At 36.1% G+C, this 23,969-nt stretch overlaps 1 protein-coding gene across 1 annotated transcript in view; it reads left to right on the forward strand.

Annotated features, from left to right (window-relative positions):
- Positions 1-23,969, forward strand: part of hipk3a (homeodomain interacting protein kinase 3a) — a 43,453-nt gene that overhangs the window by 12,969 nt on the left and 6,515 nt on the right. Inside the window, exons 3-14 of the mRNA XM_067378777.1 lie at positions 9,783-9,906; positions 13,895-14,014; positions 14,356-14,442; positions 14,829-15,013; positions 15,087-15,249; positions 15,345-15,468; positions 18,169-18,290; positions 18,444-18,559; positions 18,662-18,823; positions 18,990-19,286; positions 19,834-19,980; positions 20,076-20,341. Coding sequence (XP_067234878.1) covers positions 9,783-9,906; positions 13,895-14,014; positions 14,356-14,442; positions 14,829-15,013; positions 15,087-15,249; positions 15,345-15,468; positions 18,169-18,290; positions 18,444-18,559; positions 18,662-18,823; positions 18,990-19,286; positions 19,834-19,980; positions 20,076-20,341 — 1,913 coding nt within the window. The remainder of the gene's footprint in view (positions 1-9,782; positions 9,907-13,894; positions 14,015-14,355; positions 14,443-14,828; positions 15,014-15,086; positions 15,250-15,344; positions 15,469-18,168; positions 18,291-18,443; positions 18,560-18,661; positions 18,824-18,989; positions 19,287-19,833; positions 19,981-20,075; positions 20,342-23,969) is intronic.

Consider the following 23,969-nt stretch of genomic DNA (forward strand, 5'->3'; position numbering starts at 1 on the left):
CACTTCTATATCCATTACTACTCAATCTTCATATGAAGGGCTGTTTTTTTGTATTTAGGAGTAAGACTACTCTGTCCTGTTTGCTTTATGATGTTCAAGATATAGCCGAGCTCATTAGCAGGTCCACACAGAATCTACTCCCACAGAATCCCTTAAAATCTGCAAGATGTGAAATCTTTTTTAATAAATGTTTAATTTTTTTACTTTTTTTTTTTTTTTTTTAACCTTGTAATGTTAAATCAAACTGTCATAATTTGATCTTCGAGGTGAAAACATCAGAATTCTTTCTGGAGTTTTATGCCAGAACGGACATTCCGAACATTTAGTATGCACTCTGAAAGGTTCCATAAAAGGGTTCTGTGTCAGAATGTCTTTTTTTGTTTGTTTTGGACTGTTTGATTTCTCTCCACAGAAATCATGGATTCTACCCGACCTAAAAAGCCTCAGCATCCATCTAAAAAGCTCTATGACCAGAGGAATATTAAAACGCGAATAAATAAACTCATAAACTTGCAGTGTAAGGCTTGTCACCTTCCATTGTCCATTGCGCTCATTCCTGTTGCGTGTTCTCAAACTGGCAACCAGCTTGAGCATCGAGTCTGAGGAGGAGGTGGTGGGAGAAACAACCCTCTCCAGTATTTTAAATTTTTACTTACTGCAATTTTAATGTGAAAAACATTTGAATAATCTAAAGAACCTTTATCCACCATAAAGAGCCTTGTGTAATGGAAAGGTTGATGGAGGTTATAGGTTCTTCATGGAACCAAAGATGCCAATAAAGAACCTTTATTTTTAGGAGTGTGTTTTTAACCCCACCCCTCCACAGTCGATTGTAAGCTTGTTTGTTTTCGAATGCAACATTCAAGTCTCAAAATAAGATAAAACCAAGTCACAGCAATACATATTTTCTTTTCTGATAATCCGTTACACTTGGATGTATGTCACGATACAGACTTGTCACCACTTTTGTTTCATCTTGACTTTAAAGCTCTGCAGATTTCTGCTGAATTTCAACTTTCATAAAATTCTACAAATCCTTTGCTCCTTCCATGTTCCCTTATTGAATATGCTTTCAGCTCCCAGTAAAAGTCCAGCACTCTCAAACAGGACAGATTAAAAAAAAAAACTCTACAGATTCATTAGATGTTAACCTTAATGTAGCTTCATTCCTTAACTCAGTCTTCTCAAGAACATCTAAACCAAATCAATACCTCATAATATAGCTGTTCATGCTATTGCTTCCTGAGATCATCAGGCCTTTATAGAGGATTATTTTCAGCTCCGACTAATGTACATTGATTTCATTGAGGTCGGCCAGACTGTCTGCATTTCTCAGCATTTCCGATGGGAACCAAAATGATGCAGTGTTGAAAAGGCTTTGTTTATTGCTCTGGTGCCTTTGCCTCATAACGCTCCATGCAAACAACACTTCCATCTCTGAAGAGCTTGAAGAAACTCTGCTAAATGTCGGTTCTTTTTCTTTTTAAAAAAATCTGGTTTGTTTACCTAGCAACATTGTTGGCTGGCCCACCTGAATCTGATTGTTAGTGGTATCAAAAACGTTCAATATATTAACAATTTTTTGACAACATAAAATTAACAAAGTTCTACTCTGATCATAATTTTTTTTAAGGCCAACCCGGAAGTTAGGGCTGTCAAAATGGCTGTAGGCTTACTGTAATGTCATGTAGGCCTATTTATGCATAGTTTAATACAAAGAACCAAGGTTTTTTTTTCATTAAAAAAAAAAATGGTATACAGTGGAATGGGGGAAAAAAGCCATTACAGTCTCGAGACATGTTTTTTTTTTTTTTTTTTTTTTTTTTTAAAGGTGAATTTCTTTTAACTTTCTTTTTAAGATTGATTTGTCAACACTCAAATGTTGACAGGAATGTAATTTTGCAGCTTTGTTTTGATATTTCTGTTTCTTATTACATTTTATTATAAAATGCTATGTCCTCTTATTTTAGCTTCTTCATTCATTGGTTCTCATTTCTAACCTAAACCCTCTGATGGGAATCTGTTTTGTAGTGACCTCAGGAATGCCTAGCCATTAAGAAAATACTTTGGCTGGTACTATATAAACCCTAAACTCATTTCTGGAATAGCCCTGGTTGAGGTCCCACAGAATGTGATTTTCTAGCTAATGTGTTCTCATTGTATACTGTTTCTAAAACTACGGGGCGGCGCACGAGCCAGGCTTCAGCTATGAGTGGTATGCTTTACCCTTTGGGCGTTAGCTGGAGAAAAACATTAGCTTGTCTGTATATTTTGCAATACTTGGAAATGGGAAATGTTTTCAATACAGAAAAACAAGTAGCTAGAGCTGCATGATTAATTGTTAAAAGATTGTGATTAATCGACCTACGTGATCAAATTAAAGATCTTGATTTAAAAGACCTATGCAATCAAATTATTACAGAGGTATCGTTAGATCATGTATTTTTCATTGAATCATTCATTCAAGAGTTTCTTTCAAAAGCGCCGATTCATCCAGTTATGAAACAAGTGAAGTCTTTATGAGCAAATGAGATAATTTTTATTTTTTTTTATAGACCACCGCAATTAACATTTTGCTAACAGCTCTGAAAAACATGTTTCTATTCAGAATTGTGGGAGAATCTTGATCACTATTTAAAAAAAAAAAAAAAAGATCAATTTATCCAGAATTGTGCAGAGTAGTGTTGTCACGGTACCAAAATTCCAGTAGTTGGTACCGATACCATGACAATTTTACGGTTCTCGGTACCAATTTCAGTACCACAGCAAAATCTGCTGGAATTATTTTTTATTTTATATAGGCTAGCCTATTTAAAAAACATTGTGTATGTTTGTGTGTGTACTACGGAAGAGGATTAGGGCCAAGCAATAATAAAAAAATAAAACCATCTCGAGATTAAAGTTAATTAAATTACGAGAAAAAAGTCATTAAATTACAAGAACAAATTTGTTAAATTATGAGAAAAATGCCGTTAAATTTCGAGAAAAAAGTAGAGATAAAATGTTGAGAATAAACTCATTAAATTATGAGAATAAAGTAATTAAATTACGAGAAAAAAGTCATTAAATTACAAGAACAAATTCGTTAAATTATGAGAAAAATGCCGTTAAATTTCGAGAAAAAAGTAGAGATAAAATGTTGAGAATAAACTCATTAAATTATGAGAATAAAGTCATTAAATTACGAGAAAAAAGTTGTTAAATTATGAGAACAAATTCGTAATTTATCACAAAGATGCGTCATAGCCAAAGTCCCATTATTCTATAGTCTCTGATATAGCCGCTTTGAGAGGGATGTGGGACACGAGCAGGAAAGAGACCACTTCTCTTTAATAATATCTTCATGTTTTCTCCTGATGTTACAAGCAACTGACACTTGTTGTAAAAGGTCTGAAGAGCGAGTTTTATCCTCCGCAAGGGAAAGATATTCAGGCTATGTTTGATTTTGCGCTGTCAGAGAAAATGAAAGTAAAAATCACCAGCGTGAAACGCGATATATACAAATAAACTTGACGCGCCTAAAGTCTAATAACGAGCACAAACTGTGTTAAATAGAAATTGACGTGCAAGCAAAAAGGTTTCTGTCCTACGGTGTTTTTTCTACTTTACCACAGTAAAGATTGCGAATAGCCTATAATAGGCCTCAATGCGAACGAAAGAAAGAAGCGTTTATAATCCCCTGCGTGATTGAAGATTTGGGAAAAGAAACAGATTCCATGTTCAGTGGAATAACTAATGGAATATTGTTAAATTCTCTGATAATCAGGTGACCAGATCGCGATTCGCAAAACAGAATACAAAGCTTAAATTTATGGAGTCACGTACCTCTCATTCGGCATGGACCAAAATATTTCCATGGCTGCGATTTCACATTTAATTGTTAACCCATTTTCTTTTGTAAACAAAGCTTTGGACACTCGTGTCATATTCAAGTAAATACTGCCACAGACTATCAGTAGGTACCGAATATACCCAGATTCTCGGTACTACAGAAATGCTGGTATCGTCACATTTTCAAAATTTCAGTACCGACTTGGTACCGAAGTACCGGTACTTTTGACAACACTAGTGCAGAGCCATTTTTTTCAGTATGCATTCTCTGAAAATTGGGAAACAAATTGTTTTACTGTGCGTGTTTAAAAGTCCAGTCCAGTACAGGATGTTGCTCAGGTTATATTACGTCACCTAAATTTCCTTTCAGATTTGGAGAGAAAACCCTTTATGCAAAGGGACCTATGGCTCTGACCGAAAAGTTTTGGATGACTTTAAGGGGAATTCTTCTTTTTTTGCTTTTTTTATTATAATACAAAATAAACCAATATTAGGACTGCTTACGCTTAATTGTCGAAGTTTCCCTCAGACCATGTCAGATTAGCTTCATGCCTGAGTCATATTTTATGAATATAGAAGTGGTGAAACAAAATATTTTAAGTTTTATTTTAGTTATTTCAGTTTGACATTTATTTCTTTTTTTTATTTCTCCAGTGAATCGGTTCAAAAACGGATTCATCTATTTGTTTGTCAACATTTTGCATGCTTTGATATGTTTTGATATTGCTGATTATTACTACTATATTGTGTTGAAAACTGCTTTGTCCTCCTATTTTAGCTACACATTCACCCATTCTCATTTCTAACCTAAACCTTCTGATGGGAATCTGTTTTTGTTTTGTTACCGTGCGTGTTATTGAAAGTTCAGTACGGTACTGGATGTCATAATGGCTCGGGTTGTGTTACTCAACTTAAATTTCCTTTCAGATTAGGAGAGAAAACCCAGTGATATATGTTCCTTTATGCAAAGGGACCCGCGGTGCTCACGGAAAAGTTTTGGATGACTTAAAGGGGAAGTCCGAATAACTGCTCTCTGCTGTAGGAGATTAGATAAGCAGTGTTTGGGTGGGATTTGTTTACAGAGTGCTCTCTGACTGGATGCTGAGCAGGAGGGGAGGAAAAAAACCCAGTGACCCATGTTTTCTCATTCTTGTTCACAGAAGCTGCTGTTAATGAAAGGCTTTAATGCTGTTTCGCTGCTGGCAGGCACGTGTGGATCATCTGCTGCGGCTATGTGTTCATATTCGGCTCTCTCCGGGCGGTTGACTGCGTGCCAGAGAGAGTCTGATGTTCTCACCCTTTTGCGAGCAACACAAGACGTTGAATCCCAGGGGTTAGGCTGTGATGATCAGCTGGGGTGGATTTCTGAAACTCCCACACCCTCTTTCACGCTGCCTGTTTGCGGTGAGAGGCTGCTGACAGCGGTTTTGACACAGCTGATCTCCCTAATCTCACGTCCCCTGACACGTTTCGCCGCCTTTGTTTTTTTTTTTTTAAACTGAAATCCCACCCCGATCGGCGCTCTCTCTAGACGGTGTGCCGTAAGCTTGTTTTCTGAACAGCTGCAGAGCTCCGTTGGCCTTCAGAGAGGTTATTGTGTGGTCAGGGCTCGCTGTCCCAGTAGCCGCTTTAGACTGTGGTCGCTCCAGGCTTTCCGGCTGCAGCTTGAACCAGATGACTTGGACCCCCTCCTTCCCACCCCACCGACCTCACAGGAAATAACTGAGCTGGACAGGGGTTCAAATTTAGCATGGCTTTGCTTGACGAACACTGGTTTGTACTGACTCAGAAAATGGTCTGTTTTAGCATGTGGCCACCGTTAGCATTGTTCCCAAATTCCACATTTTAGTCTTTCTTTTGGTCTGCGTGGAATCAGGTTGCACGGCCGAGAACAGTGGACTGATTGATACACAACACCTCCTTTTTGAAAACACTTTTGGTAAAGTTGATGCAGTAATGGTGAAAATTCTCTTGCTGCTGTTTTCACTTTTTTTAAGTGATATTTAGGTTGTAACCTTTTTTGTCTTAAAGAATCTGATTTGTTTACCCAATTATATTTTTGGTTTTAGTATAAAAAAAAAATAATAAAAAATCGCCCATTTTTTTTTTCACAGAAAACATGCTTACATTCAGATGTTTGGAGTCACCAATTTGGAGTTTGGAGTTATAATGTAATTTATTATTGGGCAGTCATTACACCAGTCTTCAGGTGCTCAAGAAACTTATTATAAATGTTGAAAACAGTTGTGATGCTTAAAATTTTTTTGGAAACTGGTGATTTAAAGGATTCTTTGACGAATAGAAAGATCAAAAGAACAGAATTTTTCATATATATATAAATATAAATAAAAAAAATTATAATAAAATATATAATATTTTTTATTTTTTTCCCTAGCTGATAACACTTTAACTTTGCTTCACACTTAGCAAGATTATCTGGCCGGCTCTATTTTGCAATATTTTCTAACATTATAAATATATTTTACTGTCACTTCTGATAAATTTACAATTTGTGTCCTTGTTGAATAATATTTTTTTTTTTTTTTTTTTTTTTTTTTTAATTGTACAAACCCCAAACTTCTGAATGGTAGTATGCATAAATATATAAAGCATTTTAGTATCATCAAAATGCTGAAAAATGACAAGCATCCATCTGAATCTGATCCATTTGCACATGGATCGGGAACATACATTCAGAATCTGTTTTTGTGGATGTGTAAATCATCCAAATCTGTATTTCTTCCAAAATAACCCCATATCCAGCAGTATCACGGCTAATACAACAGTAGCTCAATGTGTTTCTCACATGGCCAGGTCTGTGTCCTCTTTCACTGAAATTAAAATTATTTTTTTTAGATTTGAATTTGTATAAGGCATTTAACAACATTATCGTGTTGCCAGTGACGTCTGTATTTAATGAAATTACATGTCACCATCTTGACACTCAATAACTCATGTTACCAAATATTTGTATTCGGTAGTTGAAATTAGAAATTATGCGAAAAACATTGCATTGTTTGTTAGTTAGTTTGTTTTTAATCCAAGCTGTTCTTGGCTGATGTCCACAAATTGAGCTTTGCACTGAAATTACCACTATGAAATCTAATCTTACTTCAGGGGAAAGAGCTTGAACATTTGAAGTCTGGCCTGGACTCAAGCAAACATAACACGGGTGCAAAAGGGTCCTCTAAATAGTCTTAACAGTAACTCTTTGTTTGAGTTGGGAAGTCCAGACCTGCTCTGTTATGTCATCATTCTATTTGACCTGATTTCTGTAACTTCCCCTGATTCTTTCACCTGAAATGCGACTTCCTGCTGACTGTGGGCTGATGGGAATTTTTTTTTTCTTTCTTTTTTTTTTTTTTTTTTTTTTAAAAGATCTGAAAAACCACATTGATATAACTAAGCAGTCTTAAAACCTTGAATATATTTGGAACATTACCCAATTGCAATATAATTTAGCAGTATGAAATATTAACATGTTAGCATTTAGGGTCTGTTAACTGGCCTAATACCCTTTTGTCCTTCAATGCCCCTTGCTATTGGATTTCCCCCCTGTGCAGCCGGAGCGTGTGGTATTATCATGTTTAACTTATGTTAGGCTTTGGATTTAGTTGCTTTGCCCATCACTATGCTGGAGGTTTATTGGGGTTTAGGCCATAAGATCTTGTGCAGAATATAGAGCACTCTATTTGTTGTAACCGAGCCAAACATACTCAAGTTTGTACTGTCAGCTAAGCCATACTGTTACCAGGGCAGAAAATAGCCTCTCGTGCTTGAAACTGTAGTAGTTCTGTTGAAACAACAGCTGTCTGTTGAGTTCTCGACCACTGTGTTCCTATTTTGTGCTATACGACCAAGATGTTATGGCATGGGTAATTTCATGTCACGATTAGCTATAGGCCTATAGCATGATGGTTTTTGCTGGACGTTTTATGAAAAATGGCTTATATGAAAGCCCACATGGAATCTGTGCAGGCTGATTTGTATGCTTTGTTTAATAGTTTGCCCAATTTAGTAGTGTAAAGCATAATAAGAGGTTTGTTGTACCCTCAGCTCAATTTACCACAGTTTATTATATATTATATTATATTATATTATATTATATTATATTATATTATATTATATTATATTATATTATATTATATTATATTATATTATTATTTACATAGCTATCTTAAATATTATTACTATCATTATTATTATTATTATTATTATTATTATTATTATTAATAAAATATATTAATAAAAATAATAGTAGTTTTGTTTAATTATTTTATTTAAATAAAAAATATTTTTTATAATATACAACCTTGCAGATTGTTTATTTTTGTAAATAATTATTTGTTAATATTTTAATGATAATAAGTAGTTTTACATTGTTTAATTATATTTAAATAATAAATAAAATTTGTATAATATAAAAACAGTAGTTTTAAGATGTTTAATTATTATTATATTTAAATTTATAATAAAACAACCCTGTAGATTGTTTATTTTTGTAAATAATTATAAATAACCTATTAAAATATATTAAAGATAGTAGTTTTAAGTTGTTTAATTATATTTAAATAATAAACAGCAACATTTTTATAATAAAATCAACCCTGCAGATTGTTTATTTTTGTAAATCATAATAAAAAATAACATTATTATTTATAATTAAAAAAAATCATTTATTTATTATGATATATAATAATCATTAATTATAATTATTATTATTAAATGTCCTCATGCTAATTGTTTGGATATTCCAGTATAATACACATGAAACTTTATCATAGTGGATTTTTAAAAAAAAAATTCCAACTGCGAACAATTGTTCAATTGCCGTCTCTCTATTTTTTTGCCTTTTTCCTCTTTAAACTTGCATGTAAATAACATAAAGCAGTCCACTGATAGCTGCCCAAATATATCAAGCGTTGCACTATGTAGACCATTCCCGCCCATTTGTGTTTGTTTCACTCTGTGATTACTTTGTTATAATGCGTCATATAATGCGTGTGCAAATAATGGGTTGTGCAGCTTAAAATGAATCACAGCATGTGCTTCTGCAACACCTTTTGACTATGAAGACTAAGCTTGTTAAGGATGGCCTACATGAACAGGCATTAAAGGGAAACCTTAACTGTAACTTAATTTCAAAGCTTAGAATTTAAAAAGGTAGTCTCACATTGCCAAGCCACCGGTGAATTATTCATAGCGGCTTTTGTTACCGCATAAGTAGGGCCCTGTTGGTAGTTACAGCCGCTTACTAGTGACCTAGCATTACGTACTCTGGTATCAGTAACTGTAGCAACAGTTACTGTTTTAACTGTGTATCCTTTAACTTTAGGAGCTACATTCTCGATCGGGGAGCAACGGGCTCGGACAAACAGCAAAGCTTGTTAGTGACTGTGCATGAGGAGTTTGCTCTGTAGTTGATTATTAATGGTGACCAGGGTTAATTGTGTCATCAGACTCCTCCTCTGTCATCATCCAGTTTTGGTGTTTAGATCCGTCCTCGTCTGTCGCTAGGCAGCCAGCCTTTTCCCTCCGGTTGTCACGGTAGCAGATGTGGATGGGCCCGTTGACGTCAAAACCCCGATCCAACGGCAGACTCTCACTGCATCAGAACAGGAGAACAGCGTCATTAGACTCGAGATCATATCAATATAGACACAAAACACGACTCTTGAGCTTAAAGAGCGTGAGACGTGACTTATCAGACATCTCAGACCCAAACTACAGAGTCTGTCATTACATCACGTTAAATGTTACATTTAATTTTGGATGTGTATAAATCATCTTTATATTATTTGTCTGATTCAAATTGTAGCATTTTGCTCATCCAAGCAAATGCTCTTCTCCAGAGCTTTTGTAATAAAGTGTCCCACTGCTTTTCAATCAACAGCCTGTTGTCAAGGTAACCCCTCCATTAATTCTCATTCTTTCCTGATAATGTGTTCCAGGGCTCCAGAGATCATCCTTGGCTTACCCTTCTGTGAGGCCATTGACATGTGGTCACTGGGCTGCGTCATCGCTGAGCTCTTCTTGGGCTGGCCGCTTTACCCAGGAGCGCTGGAGTATGACCAGGTAATATAAGGCAGTGATCTTGGATAATGACCCACTTTGTCGCGTTGGGGCCATGCTAACGTGCAGTATTTTGGTGTATGACGTCATTTGCTTTTTTCTCAATTTAAGTCTTTAATTATTGGGCAAAACATGTATAATGGAATAGGGTGCAGGGGTCTCGTGACATGTTTTTAAAAGCTACAACTTGAATTCAACACAGTCGTGTTGCAAAGATGCTAAATAAAGACTAACCAATAGTGGATTTTGGATGGAACCACACCAAAAACAATTTTCATTTAATTAAATGTAATTTTAATGTGGTAAGCCCAGGATGATTTCAAATATATTTTATTTTAATTTGTGTTATTTTATTTCAGAGAATAGGGCTTACCCTTTTAAAATAAAATTAAATATTTTTACTGAAAGAAATCATCCTGAGCTTACTCTAATAAAATATATTATATATAAAAAAATATTGAATATTATGTATAATATAATAAAAAGATCTCTGGGGTTTATTCTTCTGTGATGCCATAAGCATGGTCACTATTTTGAATGATTTTTATTCAAATGTTATTAATTTATTTTTATTTATTTATTTATTTTTATTTTGTGTAAATTTATAATATAGTTATACAACCATTGTGAATTTTTGCTGGTAGAGATCTATGTAAATTAACATTAAATGCAATTTTTTATTAAACAATTTGGCTAATAAGTATTTAATAAAATTAATAGATATTTGTGGACAATTTTTTTGAGATCCTCCAATCAGAATGCTCGCAACCGATCAGCTTGGAGATTTCAGAAAAAATTCAAACAAGATGCCAGCCTCTAAGCGAAGAAAAGGAGCGTGAACTTATCTTTTTACGCTTGTAAGTTGTCGTGTCAACGCAAAACAGGGAATTTACCCACATACCCCAGTAGTGGGCACTCGTGCAACGTAATCAATGACGCACATCCGAGTCCACAAGACAGAGGGAAGTTAGCGAGTGAAGGACATTAAAATCTGGAGTGGAACGCAGCCACTCTCTCACTCGTTCACTCACTCAAAATTTGTTAGCTCACTATTTAAAGTGAATTTCGACACGTAACCTGAAAGGTGACTCACACACATTAAAATGTGTGAGCGCATTTATCGTCACCATGAACCAATGCTGCCGATAAACCAGATGTCGGAGGCGGTGTAAATGGCACATATGACAGTAACAAAACTAGTCGGCTGTGTCAGAGTATGCTGGTCTGGGTTTGCTGACCACAAACCCCTGGGCCGCCTGTCTGTGCCAGCAATGGGTCCAGTTCCACTCCACACAGCAGAATGTATTTATAACTGAAAGCCCCACTCGTGCACACACACCCTCTATCTCTGCACTATCAGCAGGTTCTCACTTCAGCGCGCTCTCTGTGTTTGTGCAGCGCTTTGGCAACCCGATCATGTCACTATAACACCCCTAAGATGCCATAAACACTGCTTGTTTAACACGGCGGTGTTGAGCCTCAGCGCTTGTAAAAGGAGAGGTGGCGTCATAGTCGAGAGAGGAAGAGACAGAGAGGAATGAGAGCGTGCAGCCAAAGAGGGCTTTGTAGTGGCTTGTGTTTTCACTGGTAGAGGCCCTCTATGACACAGTCTTTCTGAGAAGCAACAGATGCATGCTTGAAGGCGAACGTCGGCAGAGTTCACTGACCAGCAATACTTGGTTTCCCAAGGCAACAAGAACAATGGTGTTTTCAGACAGAGCCTCGTGCATTGGTGTGGTCGAACTGCTCCTGCCTTCCCTAAAAAGACAGCGCTGTGGTTAACCAAACACTGCTAATGCTTTTGCGATGTTATTTGCGTTATGAAGTCATTGCTAGTTACTGTCATAGATTTATAAAAGCATGTTATGGCAAACAAACCACAACACTAAAGCATTGATTTATACTGCCAGGTAGTTAAAAGGGAGAGATGTAGCATAATGTTTAAAGATCTGAGGTGAAAAACAAAGAGACTATTACAACAAACCTTAGTCCAGTTAGACGAGTTATTTAAATCTATTCAAATGAAAAACAAAGCTGTCATAATGTCATCGGTCATGTCTGGAAATGCATTTTCAGTGTGTTGTTGACTGAATGATCAATGCAGAGGGCAAAATTTGCCCCAGGAATTGATTTTCACGGGCTGTTCTATATTTCATTGTAAACACACACTGTTGTCTGTTTATTTTAAATACAAATACAATATAGGGGGCTTTTTTTTACACTCGCATTGTAAATTTAAAGGAACACTCAGTTGGGTTTTACCGTTTTCGAATCCATTCAGGCGATCTCCGGTTCTGGCGGTACCACTTTTAGCATAGCTTAGCATAGTTCATTGAATCTGATTAGACCGTTAGCATCACGCAAAAAAATGACCAAAGAGTTTTGATATTTTTCCTATTTAAAACTTGACTCTTCTGTAGTTAAATCGTGTACTAAGACTGACGGAAAATAAAAAGTTGTGATTTTCTAGGCTGATATGGCTAGGAACTATACTCTCATTCAGGCGTAATAATCAAGGAACTTTGCTGCCGTTCCATGGCTGAAGCAGTGCAATGATATTACGCAGCGCCCGTGAGCCCCTGCTTGCACAGGGAACGTGCCTTGCAACCATGGGGACGTTTGTGAGAGACGCTGCGTAATATCATTGCACTGCTGCAGCCATGATACGGCAGCAAAGTTCCTTGATTATTACGCCTGAATGAGAGTATAGTTCCTAGCCATATCAGCCTAGAAAATCGCAACTTCTCATTTTCTTTCGGTCGTAGTGCACGATTTAACAACAGAAGAATCAAGTTTTAAATAGGAAAAATATCAAAACTCTTTGGTCATTTTTTTGCGTGATGCTAATGGTCTAATCAGATTCAATGAACTATGCTAAGCTATGCTAAAAGTGGTACTGCCAGACCCGGAGATCGGCTGAATGGATTCAAAAACGGTAAAACTTAACTGTTTAACTTTAGGGGAGTTGGAAAATGAGCCTATTTTCAAAAAAAGTGGAGTGTTCCTTTAAGCTTTTTTGTCACTTTTTTTTTTAATCATATATTTTTAATATATTTTAATCACCTCCATTGGCATTTACCATGATGCATGGTTCGTTTCTGACCCTGTTGTCATTCACTTCCAATTAAACTTGCCGTTTCCTAACTAAGGCCAGTTGTGTCCTTGAGCGAGACATTTACCCTCAAGTTGCTTGATGGGAACTGTCCATATACTGTGCTGTAGGTGGTGTCTTATAAATCAATCTTGATTTAAAAACATCAACCAAATGGTAAAGAACACATTTTGCCCTGAGTTGGCTTGCATTAAGCCTGTGCAGTGTGAGAGGACTGACATCTGTTGTGGGCAGAAAGAGTGGCCAGCATCTTGACTTGGCATCTTTAATAAAGCCTCGAGGAGCAGCAGACCCCATACTGCGCTCTGTATTGAGAGTTAAACACTGAGCTTACCAAGCTTAGCCTTCATGAAGCTGAACTCAAAGCTTGGAATAACAACTGAAGTAGTTATTTGCTTATTTTTATCTCTTTTGTTGTGCATATCTGAGCTGGTTTTGCTGGTTCATGACGATTGATATCACTGTGTGCTTTGTAACTTCTTGAAACCTTTAATTTTTCATCCTGAACATGCACCATGCATCCTAAGTGACATCTAAGAATATTTGTTCCCGCCGAATAAATTCAAGCCATTGTTATCTTTAGTAAACACAAGGGTTGTCAGTATACAAATATACTTGTCAAGACAAAATACCATTCTGAATGGTTCATTGGTATTTTGGCACACAGTTCCCTTGCTGCATACCACTCATAGGGACTTGCCTATTCCAGACCAGTCTTATCTCGAATTACTTCCTCTTGGAATAGTGGAAAAGTACCACATGCACCCCACCATCTTGTCATGCTTTGTAAATCAAAGGATTTTCAGATGCATTTAGCTTTACTTGTTTTATCAGAAATGAGACTGTTGAGATCCACTAATAGTGAAAACATCTCTGCAGATTCGTTACATCTCTCAAACTCAAGGGTTGCCAGGAGAGCAGCTTCTGAATGTGGGGACGAAGACAGCCCGATTCTTCTGCAAGGAGTCTGATTCACCATATGCCACCTGGAGACTGAAGGCAAGGGTCCATTTCTCATCCACTTAACCAGACATAAATAGTGTTGTCAAAAGTGCTGACTTCGATACCAAGTCGGTACTGACATTTTAGAAATGTGACTCTTTGAGCGCTGTTAAGTGGATTTGTAAACACCTCTGATTAGCCATTGTGTTCACGCGCTCATCAGATATGTCTGTGATTGGCTACAATGATCGTCTATGAATAATCATGTTAAATAACCGTGATTTCAATATTAACTAAAATAATCATGATTGTGATTTTTGCCATAATCGATTAGCCCTACTCCGCATAAAGTTTTGATGTGAATTTCTTATATAATGACTTCAAATGTGCATCTGCAGACGACTGAAGAACATGAGAAAGAAACGGGCCTGAAGTCCAAAGAAGCGAGGAAGTACATTTTCAGCTGTCTGGATGACATTGGACATGTAAGACCTCATTAATCCTGCTTAGCTTTAAAATGAGAGTTTTTGCTTGCATATGCTTGTCAAACATCAAGAAAAGTGTTGCAAATTTGGAATTATTGTTCTAATAATTGTATAATATTTATAGTATTATATTGTATATAACAATTGATGATAATCATTAGTTTTGTTTATTAATAATAATAATAATAATAATTATTATTATTATTATTATTATTTTATTTAATAACTGTCATTATTATTGTTATTTTATAATAATCACATAACAATAATAAAACAATTTTATTATTATTATTATTGCATGTAGTAGTAGTAGTAGTAGTAGTAGTAGTAGTAGTAGTAATGTTGAATTATTTATATTTATTTTGTATTTTCTATGCATTTATCAGGTGAATCTAATGCTCAACATGGAGGGCTGTGACCAGTTGGCGGAGAAAGCTGACAGGAGAGAATTCGTGGACCTGCTGAAGATGATGCTGATGATTGATGCCGATCAGAGAATCGCCCCTTCAGATGCACTTACTCACCCTTTTGTCACTATGCAGCACCTGATGGATTTCCCTCATTGCAACCAGTATGTTCAGACATTTATATTGGCAATTTCACTGACTATTCGGTTGTGTGAAATCATTGTGTGTCTCCAACAGTGTCCAGTCTTGTTTCCATATCATGGATGCGTGTCACTCAAGAACCAGCATTTACGATACTCTCAACCGCAACAAAGCACCCCCACTCATGAAGCCTGTGACACTTCCAAGTGCTCCAAATATCACTGTCGCCTTCAACAAAATGCCATCTGTCCACTCTCAGGTAAAACAGCATGCTCTGAAAAGTCTCAGGGTTTAAGTGCAAGCAAGACGACGACAGATTGTTCCTGAGACTGATCTATTTACCTTTCCATTTAGACTCTGCCGCCGTCTGCTCCGCCTGTGGTGCATCCTGGAATTCCCATCCAGACAGGAAACGCCCAGTTTGGGTGTAACGACTCCTTTCAGCAGGCGCTCATTCTATGCCCTCCTGCTCTTCAAGGTACTGGAATTCACATTGTAGTGGGAGGCGCATAATGATTTGAACTAGGGATGCAAGATTTGGGGGCAATTTTTTAATTGCTGCTTTTAAAAAAAACAATAAAAAAATACAAATAAAAATAAGGTCCAGGTTTGCAGTGCTTGACTGTAGGGCACTACAATTTGGGCAAAATGTTGTGATTGTACAGTAATGGTCAAAAGTTTGGACACATTACTATTTTTAATGTTTTTGAAAGAAGTCTCTTATGCTCTTCAAGCCTGCATTTATTAGATCAGAAATACAGATAAAATGGTAATATTGTGAAATATTAAAATTATATATATATATATATATATATATATATATATATATATATATATATATATATATATATATATATATATATATATATATATATAATTCTTTAATGAATATAAAGCTAAAAAAAACAGCATTTGTTAAAAATGGGAATCTAACAATTCTAACAATATCAGTCTTTACTATCACATTTTTTAATCAATTTAACACATCTTTGCTGAATAAATATAAATGCTGTTATTTTTAACTTTTTATTCAATCCTGAAAAACATCACAGGTTATTAAAAATAAATAAATAAATATTAAGCAGGATAACTGTTTACAACATTGATAATAAATCAGCATATTAGAATGATTTCTGAAGGATCATGTGACACTGAAGACTGGAGTAATGATGCTGAAAATTCAGCTTTGCATCACAGAAATAAAATATATTAAGTATATTAAAATAAGAAAACCATTATTTTAAATTGTAATATTTTACAATATTTTTTCTGTATTTTTGATCAAATGAATGTAGGCTTAATGAGCGTAAGAGACTTATTTAAAAAAACATTAAAAATAGTAATGTATAACAATAAAAACGTTTTTGACCGGTACTGTATATCGATATGACTATAAAATAATGAATTCTAATTTTCTCTAAAATAAAATTACTATTGTTATTATTATTACTACTACTAAATTAAAATATAAGCAAAATAAGAAAAATTACCATTATTTAGTAATAAGAAATATTATTAATTGCTGTAAAATAAAATAAAAATTACTAACACTTTACATTAAGGTTCATTAGTTAAACATTAGTTAATGTATTAACTAACATGAACTAACCATGAACAATACACTTGTTACTGTATTTACTAGTCTTTGTTAACATTTAGTTATGAAAATAGTTTAGTTTGTTCATATTAGTTCACAGTGTATTAATGTTAACAAGTTTCTAATAACGTATTAGTAAATGTTGAAATGAACATTAACAAAGATTAATAAATGCTGTAGAAATGCAGTTCATTATTAGTTCATGTTAACTTATGTAGTTAACTAATGTTAACTACTGAACCTTACTGTAAAGTGTTACAAAAAAATCATTAATAGTAATAGTAGTCTTACAGTACATCTATAAAAATGACAATTCTTATATATATGGCTGTCTTCATTTTTTCATTTTAGAACCAAGATTTTATTTTGACAAAGTACATGCCTCTTTTGTTGACAACAGCCAGTTAATAAGTGCTTCTCATTACAAGTTTGGAAAGATAATTGGCACATTTTTCATTTCATTCATTTCTTTATTTAACCAGGTTAAAAAACTCAATGAGATTAAAATCTATTTTACAAGAGTGACCTGGCCAAGAAAGCAGCAGCAATAACATAGACATACAAATACACATCAAGACAAAAAACAAAAAAGCAAAAAAACAAAACAAAAAAACAATCAAGGATCACAGCAGCAATTTATCAAAGGATAAAACACATAATCTGTTAAAAGTAACTTAAACTCATTTAGTGATGGAAGCACAGTCAGCTTTAAGACATTTTGTAAGGTATTCCAAACAGCGGAAGCAGTGGAACCTTTTTTACCTAGCTCTGTTCGAACTCGAGGAACTTTAAGATATAACAAATTGTTTGATCGAAGATTGCAACAAACATTTGTGTTTGAAAAGCTATAGACGAGATTGAACAAAATCAAACGCTGACTGTAAATAATGAAGAGCTTGTGAAGCTGATGAAGCACAGCAACAAATGGCAGTGTCATCTGCATAAAGATGGTACATAGCATTGGGAATGTTATCACAAATATTATTTATATACAAAGAAAATAAAATGGTCCCAAAACAGACCCCTGAGGGACAACCCTTTAAAAACACACACTGTTCTCTTGCTGAAAGGTAGTTTGCAAACCATTTGATAGCATTATCTGAGAAACTAACAATGGCAAGTCTTTTTAGAAGGATGTCGGGATCAACTGTGTCAAAAGCCTTCGATAAATCAAGAAAAAGAGCTGAACAAATTTGTTTACAGTCTAAAACATTTATAATATCACTAAACACTTTCATGGCAGCAGTAACAGTGCTATGCTGCTTTCTGAAACCAGACTGAAAAGGAGATAGAATATTATGCGCATGTTGCGTTCCTAAATGCATTTTATTAGAGACCCAAGTTCAGAGCCGCTTTGAGAGACTGAAAACACTGGATCATGAGCTGCTTGCATGTAAAAAAAAACAAAAAAAAACAAAAAAAAAACACAGCTCTGCTGTGCATATATTTACATTGCAATTTGATAATCATACTAAGCCATATCATGAGCCAAATCTTGCAGCCCTAATTTGAACTGAGCATGACCGCAGATTTTCAATTTGATAAACATCGTGTGGGGCTAATTTGGTTGTTTGACTACAGGAATCCCTTCAAACCCAAATCAGCCAGCAGGATATTCGGTTAGAATGGAGAACACTCTTCCTCTGGTGACCCAAGCCCCAGCTATCCAGCCCTTACCCATGAGACCAGGAGTTATAGCACAAGTGAGTGCCTATTTCACAAGATAATGTGGAAAAAATAATGGAAAGGGAATGGCCAAGGGTTGTTCTCAATCTTGACGTACCAGTTTCGATATTAAACTCGAAGCCATATACATTACAAAGGTTCAGCATTGTCCTTTTTTGACCTTTCAGCAGCCGTGGTCCAACAGAACTCCACAGATCCTGGTGCCAGCTTGGCAGCAGGTCCCACCACCTGCTACGAGCTTGGCATCAGATACAGTCGTTGGACCGCAGAGGCGAGGAGACTGGGGGTAAGAAGATCAAGAAGGAGCCGCGCTTCAAATATCATGTGCTGACATGACCTCTTGAGCATTTCAGTGAACTAAAATGTGTCGTTGTTTTCTTTGTTAAAGGAAAATGCGGCCACACAGCAGCCATTACAGTTCGGTGATGCCCCAGCCTATTGTTCCTAACCAAATGGCTGTGTCAGCCCATCAGCCTATAAACATTGGCATTGCTCATGTTGTCTGGCCTCAGCCTGCATCTAACAAGAGGAACAAACCCAGCCAGAACAGGTGAGCAACAGCCTACAGTCATTGGCAGGGTCTCAAAAACTCTGTGAGACGCCTAGGCCTCTATTCAAACCTTATGATACTCTTGTTAGACAACTAATTCGGTTTTGACTCAATGGATCCGAAAGGCAGAGTGGAGATAAATATATTGATTCTTGTTGCTCTTTAGAAGTATGAATGTCTCGCACTACACGGACACACAGCCCTCAGTGTGTCCGTCACCAAAGATGGCGGACAGGTTGGTGAGTGTGGAGCAACAGCCGAGTTCTCCTGACAGAGAGGTGCAGGCCCAAGTGAAGCAGGAACCGGAGCAGCTGGAGGAAGAGGGCTGCTGTAAGGCAGCAGTGGCCAATCAGCAGCGAGAGTCTATCATTATCAGAGAGTCGCCCAGTCCGGTGGTTAGCGTCATTAGTATAAGCAGTGGCACGGATGAGGAGGAACAAGCACAGAGGTGCTCTCTTAACAAGTGAGTTGAACCTTCAATATGCATTCTCGTTTAAAAATCAACAAATAGTACCATGCAAAAGTTTTTTATTTTTTATATTTTTAAGTCTCTAACAGCATTTATTTGAAATGGAAGTCTTTTGTAACGTCACTTTTGATCAATTTAATGCATCCTTGCTGAATAAAAATATTGAACTCTTTCCAAGTAGTGTATATTCAGCATTCAGGCAGGGGTGGTATGACTTATTTTACTTGCAAATAGATTAACCAATTATAACTTATGTCATTTGCATATAGAACTCTTAAAGGTGTATGAGCAAATACACCCTCTTTAATTCAGAGGGTCAGCGAGAGGTTTTAGATGGTTATGTAAAGCTAAATTATAACTGTTTTGGTGCAAAACATCTTGACTAACTAACATTGTAAGTAGATTCCAGGGAAATAAAATGCTGCTAAATAAAATACTGTCATTTGTGGACTTGCTTGTGGACAAACATGTATTAAATTCTGTTTAGCTTGCATACATATCACTCTTGTAGCTAAATTGAGTGGCATGTGGTCTTTGATAGGTGTAAGGGCAGTCCAGAGTGTGAAGCATGCACAGGCTCTCTGAACATGGAGCGAGTGTGTTCCCTCAGCAGTCCTGATAGCAGTCTCAGCACCAGCTCCTCAGCCTCGGCACAATCCAGCCCCTCACCGTGCAAAAGACCCAGCAGGTACGCCATTTTATATTCAACACCAGTAGAACTGTGAGGTGAGGTTGAGTCTGCATGTGTTTTGATGTTTTTTGCCCTTCTATGCCTTACTGCAGTATATCAGAAGATGATGGCCATGAAAGTGGGTGTGAAACAGTAGACGGTTCACCCCCGTCTGACTCCTCCCTAGGGCCCCACGACAGCCCCTTCCCCGAAAGACGCTTTCTGACCAATCACAACCAGAACCAGGAACCCCAGGCCAGGCGTGGACACCCCAACACAAGGCTGAATAAACCTGCAGTGAGGACCGTGGTGGTGCCGCCCATGAGAGTGCTGAACAATAACCATCATCCCAATAGTGAGCACCACATGGCCAACACAGGTACGGATTTTCCATATGTTGAAGAATAACTGCAGCTGTAGATCTTCAGAAACTTCACTTGAAATAATATTTTAGGTTTTTTTATACAGGCTGCCGATTATTACTGAAAATCATTCAACTTGTCCTTCAGATTGTAAAAATGAACAATTTACTATGGAAGTCTATGGGGCATTGAGAGCTGAAGTGTTATCTAAATCAACCTTTTATATTTCTATGCTGTTTAAGTTCTACTAAAAGATGAAATTCCTGTCGGTGGAGTTTGCTTCATTTAAACAATACTTTGCAGATAGCTACACTATTATTCAAAAGTTTGGATTTGGTAAGATTTTTTTTCAAAGCTGCATTTATTTGATCAAAATACAGTAAAACAGTAATTCTGTTAAATATTATTACAATTTAAAAACTGTTCTCTATTTTAATATATTTTTAAATTTATTCTTGTGATGCAAAGTTGAATTTTCAGCATCATTACTCCAGTCTTCAGTGTCACATGATCCTTCAGAAATCATTCTAATATGATGATTTGCTGCTCAAGAAATATTTCTTACTGATATTATTAAAAACACTTATGCAGCTTAATATTTTTGTGGAAATTAGGGATGCTCATTTCGGTTAAATTTCTCAACCGACAACTGACGCTCGTTATCCGATTATTAACCGTTAACTGATAAGATTATAATATTGTACAGCCTATATGATGATAATATGACATATATAGGCTATGACATTAAATAAAAAATACAATTGACGAGTGTCTGTGTCTTCCACGGGTTTATTTTAACATGCAAACAGCAGCATAGAACAGATAAACAACAGAAAGTGCATGCCACTGATAAGCTTTGTAAATGCAGTATTACAGTAGCTATACACATACCAATTAAACGCGCAGGTCTCCTCTCGTGCGTCCTCCCCACTGTGTTGCCGGTCGAGGCAATAATTTTCGTTTCGCTTTTAGATATCTCTTTTATAGATGCCATCAATGCTTTTAACTTTCTAGATACCGAACTCAAAACATAAACTACAAATCCTCACGAAAACTTCAGTCAAGCCAGCTCGCGCGTCAATCTGAGAGATCAGCCTCTTACCTTAAAGTGTCAAATTTCTCGGTTTCTAAATGGACGGTTTGGCTTGATTGACAAACGCTAACGTTCGGCCATGATTTATATACCATCGACCGTTAGCACACTGTGATCGATTGCTTGGAGATCGCGTGTTTCCTCTTCTTCACATCTGCGACAAAACAGTTGATTATTTATGAAAGAAAGCTCACAGAAACGTGAAAATGGTCTCATTTGAAAGAAAATAAGCTAAAAGATGATATATTGTATGCAGCCCTTATCAAAAGTGCGGGGGTCGAATTCTGTCTTTTCAAAACTGCGGGGGTCCTGATCCCCCTGTCCCCCGTGCCAACGGCGCGCCTGACCATTTCTATTGAAATGGTCAGTACTTCTTTTCGCTCGCTTCAATTTGCTTGTTGCTTAGCGAAATATGTCTGGCACGTGTGAAACACCCCGCGAGTTAACAAATAATATGTATATATGTAACGGAGGCCAGCTAGTAGTTGCTGTGTGAGTAAACCTCACTCCTCTGATCACAAGAGATGCTCTAGCGACTGATGCTAGAGGTTGCAGCCTTTAGCCTCCTCGTTACTCCCACGCCGGAGACCCGGGTTCGAGGCCCGCACGGAGTGGGGCAAGTAGGACCTGGGTAGAGGGGTTACATATATAGCATATTTTTCTTTAACAATGCAGCAAACAGCAAAAAAAAAAAAAAAAAAAAAAAAAAAATCCGTTTAACTGATAGTATTAATCGGTTAAAATTCTTACTTTCGGTTAACGGTTAAACGGTCAATGTGAGCATCCCTAGTGGAAATAATTATGCTTTTTTCCCATTTTGATTCTTTGATGAATTGAAAGTTTAAAAGAGAATTAGAAATCTTTTGTAACATTATAAATGTCTTTATGGTCACTTTTGATTAATTTAATGAACAAAAGTGCTTAAAAAAATTGAACAGTAGTGTATCTCATCTCCCTTTGTGTTATTTGTGTGTGTATTGTGCAAAAGTTTACTTTGCAAGACATGAGTTTGGATTGGATTTAGAGTTGCACGATATATTGGCCACCATATCGGTATGGGCCAATATGTTAATTTTTAATGTTATTGTTAGTGGCCAAATTAGAAAATTTGGCAGATATATCAAAGCTGATAAAAAATGTATTATTTCCCTCAGTGGAGACACTTCAGATGCACTTTGTTTACCATGATGGTTTTGAATTGCTTGAAATATGATTGGTGTCACTTCAAAAAGGAAACTACAGTTAAGTGTAATGTGCAGCACAAGTCTGTCATATAGGCTACATAAAATTATAATGAGAACATTATAATTGTGTGCTTGAGACATGGCTTTTAATGGTGAAACTTGTTTTTGTAATCAGGCTCTCAAAAATTATATAAAAATTGTATTTAGATTTATTAGCTTTTAAATATAAAGAATTATTGGTTACCGGTATCGGCCAAAGTTTTCATATCGATGCATCCCTAAGTGTATTATAACTTTGCACAGACAAACACTTTCTTACCCTAGCATACAGTCAAACCAAAATTTATTCAGACACCTTGAACATTTCATTCATTAAAACAGTTTATTCACTATATTTTAAAAATGGTAATAACATATGACAAGATCTCCAGAAAAAAAAAATCTTAATTATGTCAGATAACACTTAAGAAAACATGGTCAGGTCAAAGTGTCTGAATAATTTTTGGTTCCAAATTTTGCTGGTAGTCCACTGTATGAAGAATTTTTGGGTATAATATGTCAAAATTTATTTTGCTATCCTCACTTACATAAATGAACTGTAGTGTCCTGCATCCACCAGTAAAAATATATCAAAAATGTTTGAATAATTTTTGGTTTGACTGTATAATGTTTAAATGTCCTGGCTGTATTTTCAAAAAAATGTGTATTTTAACTTCTAGTTAACTCTAGTGCAATGCTCTGTTAAATAGACTTCCAAAAAAGTTTTTTTTACTTAATTAACGATGGTCAAAATTATTTTCTGTGCCATCATGCCAGAAGTTTGACTGTCTAAAGAGCTCAACTTCCGTCAAACCTGTAATGATCCTTTGTCTTGTACGGGTTAATGTACAACAGTTTTTTGAAGTGCTATTTGCATCCCGTTTACATCTACGGCTCAGATTTTACATAGCTGCGTGGTAAAAATATAAACTGACTTGCTTCATTCCGTACCGTTGAACAGTTGCTGTTTTGTGAAAGTGTTTTTTTTTTTTTTTTGTGTGGTATAGACTGGTTACTCTGAATGGACTTTTTTCCAGTCTAAAATTGGGCTATTAATACAAAGTTCCTTCTGCACAACCAGTTTCTTTAGTGTGGTCACAGCCAATGTCTACTTTACAGGTCATAGGAGAGAAACAGGAAGTTGTCACAGAGGCTATCGCAGGTGATTATATGGGTATAACGTGCACTGCGACCCTGTGTCTTGTGCGCGACATCCCAGTGTTGAGTGAGACCCTTTCGGTTTGAGCTTCTTCTCCCATACCTGTGATCTTTTCATTCCTGTATTCATTTTTACTCTGCGTGTTGACTGCCCTAAATTTGTTTACTTTG

The sequence above is a fragment of the Chanodichthys erythropterus genome, chromosome 24, assembly GCF_024489055.1.
Source record: "Chanodichthys erythropterus isolate Z2021 chromosome 24, ASM2448905v1, whole genome shotgun sequence".
Taxonomy (NCBI): Eukaryota; Metazoa; Chordata; class Actinopteri; order Cypriniformes; family Xenocyprididae; genus Chanodichthys; species Chanodichthys erythropterus.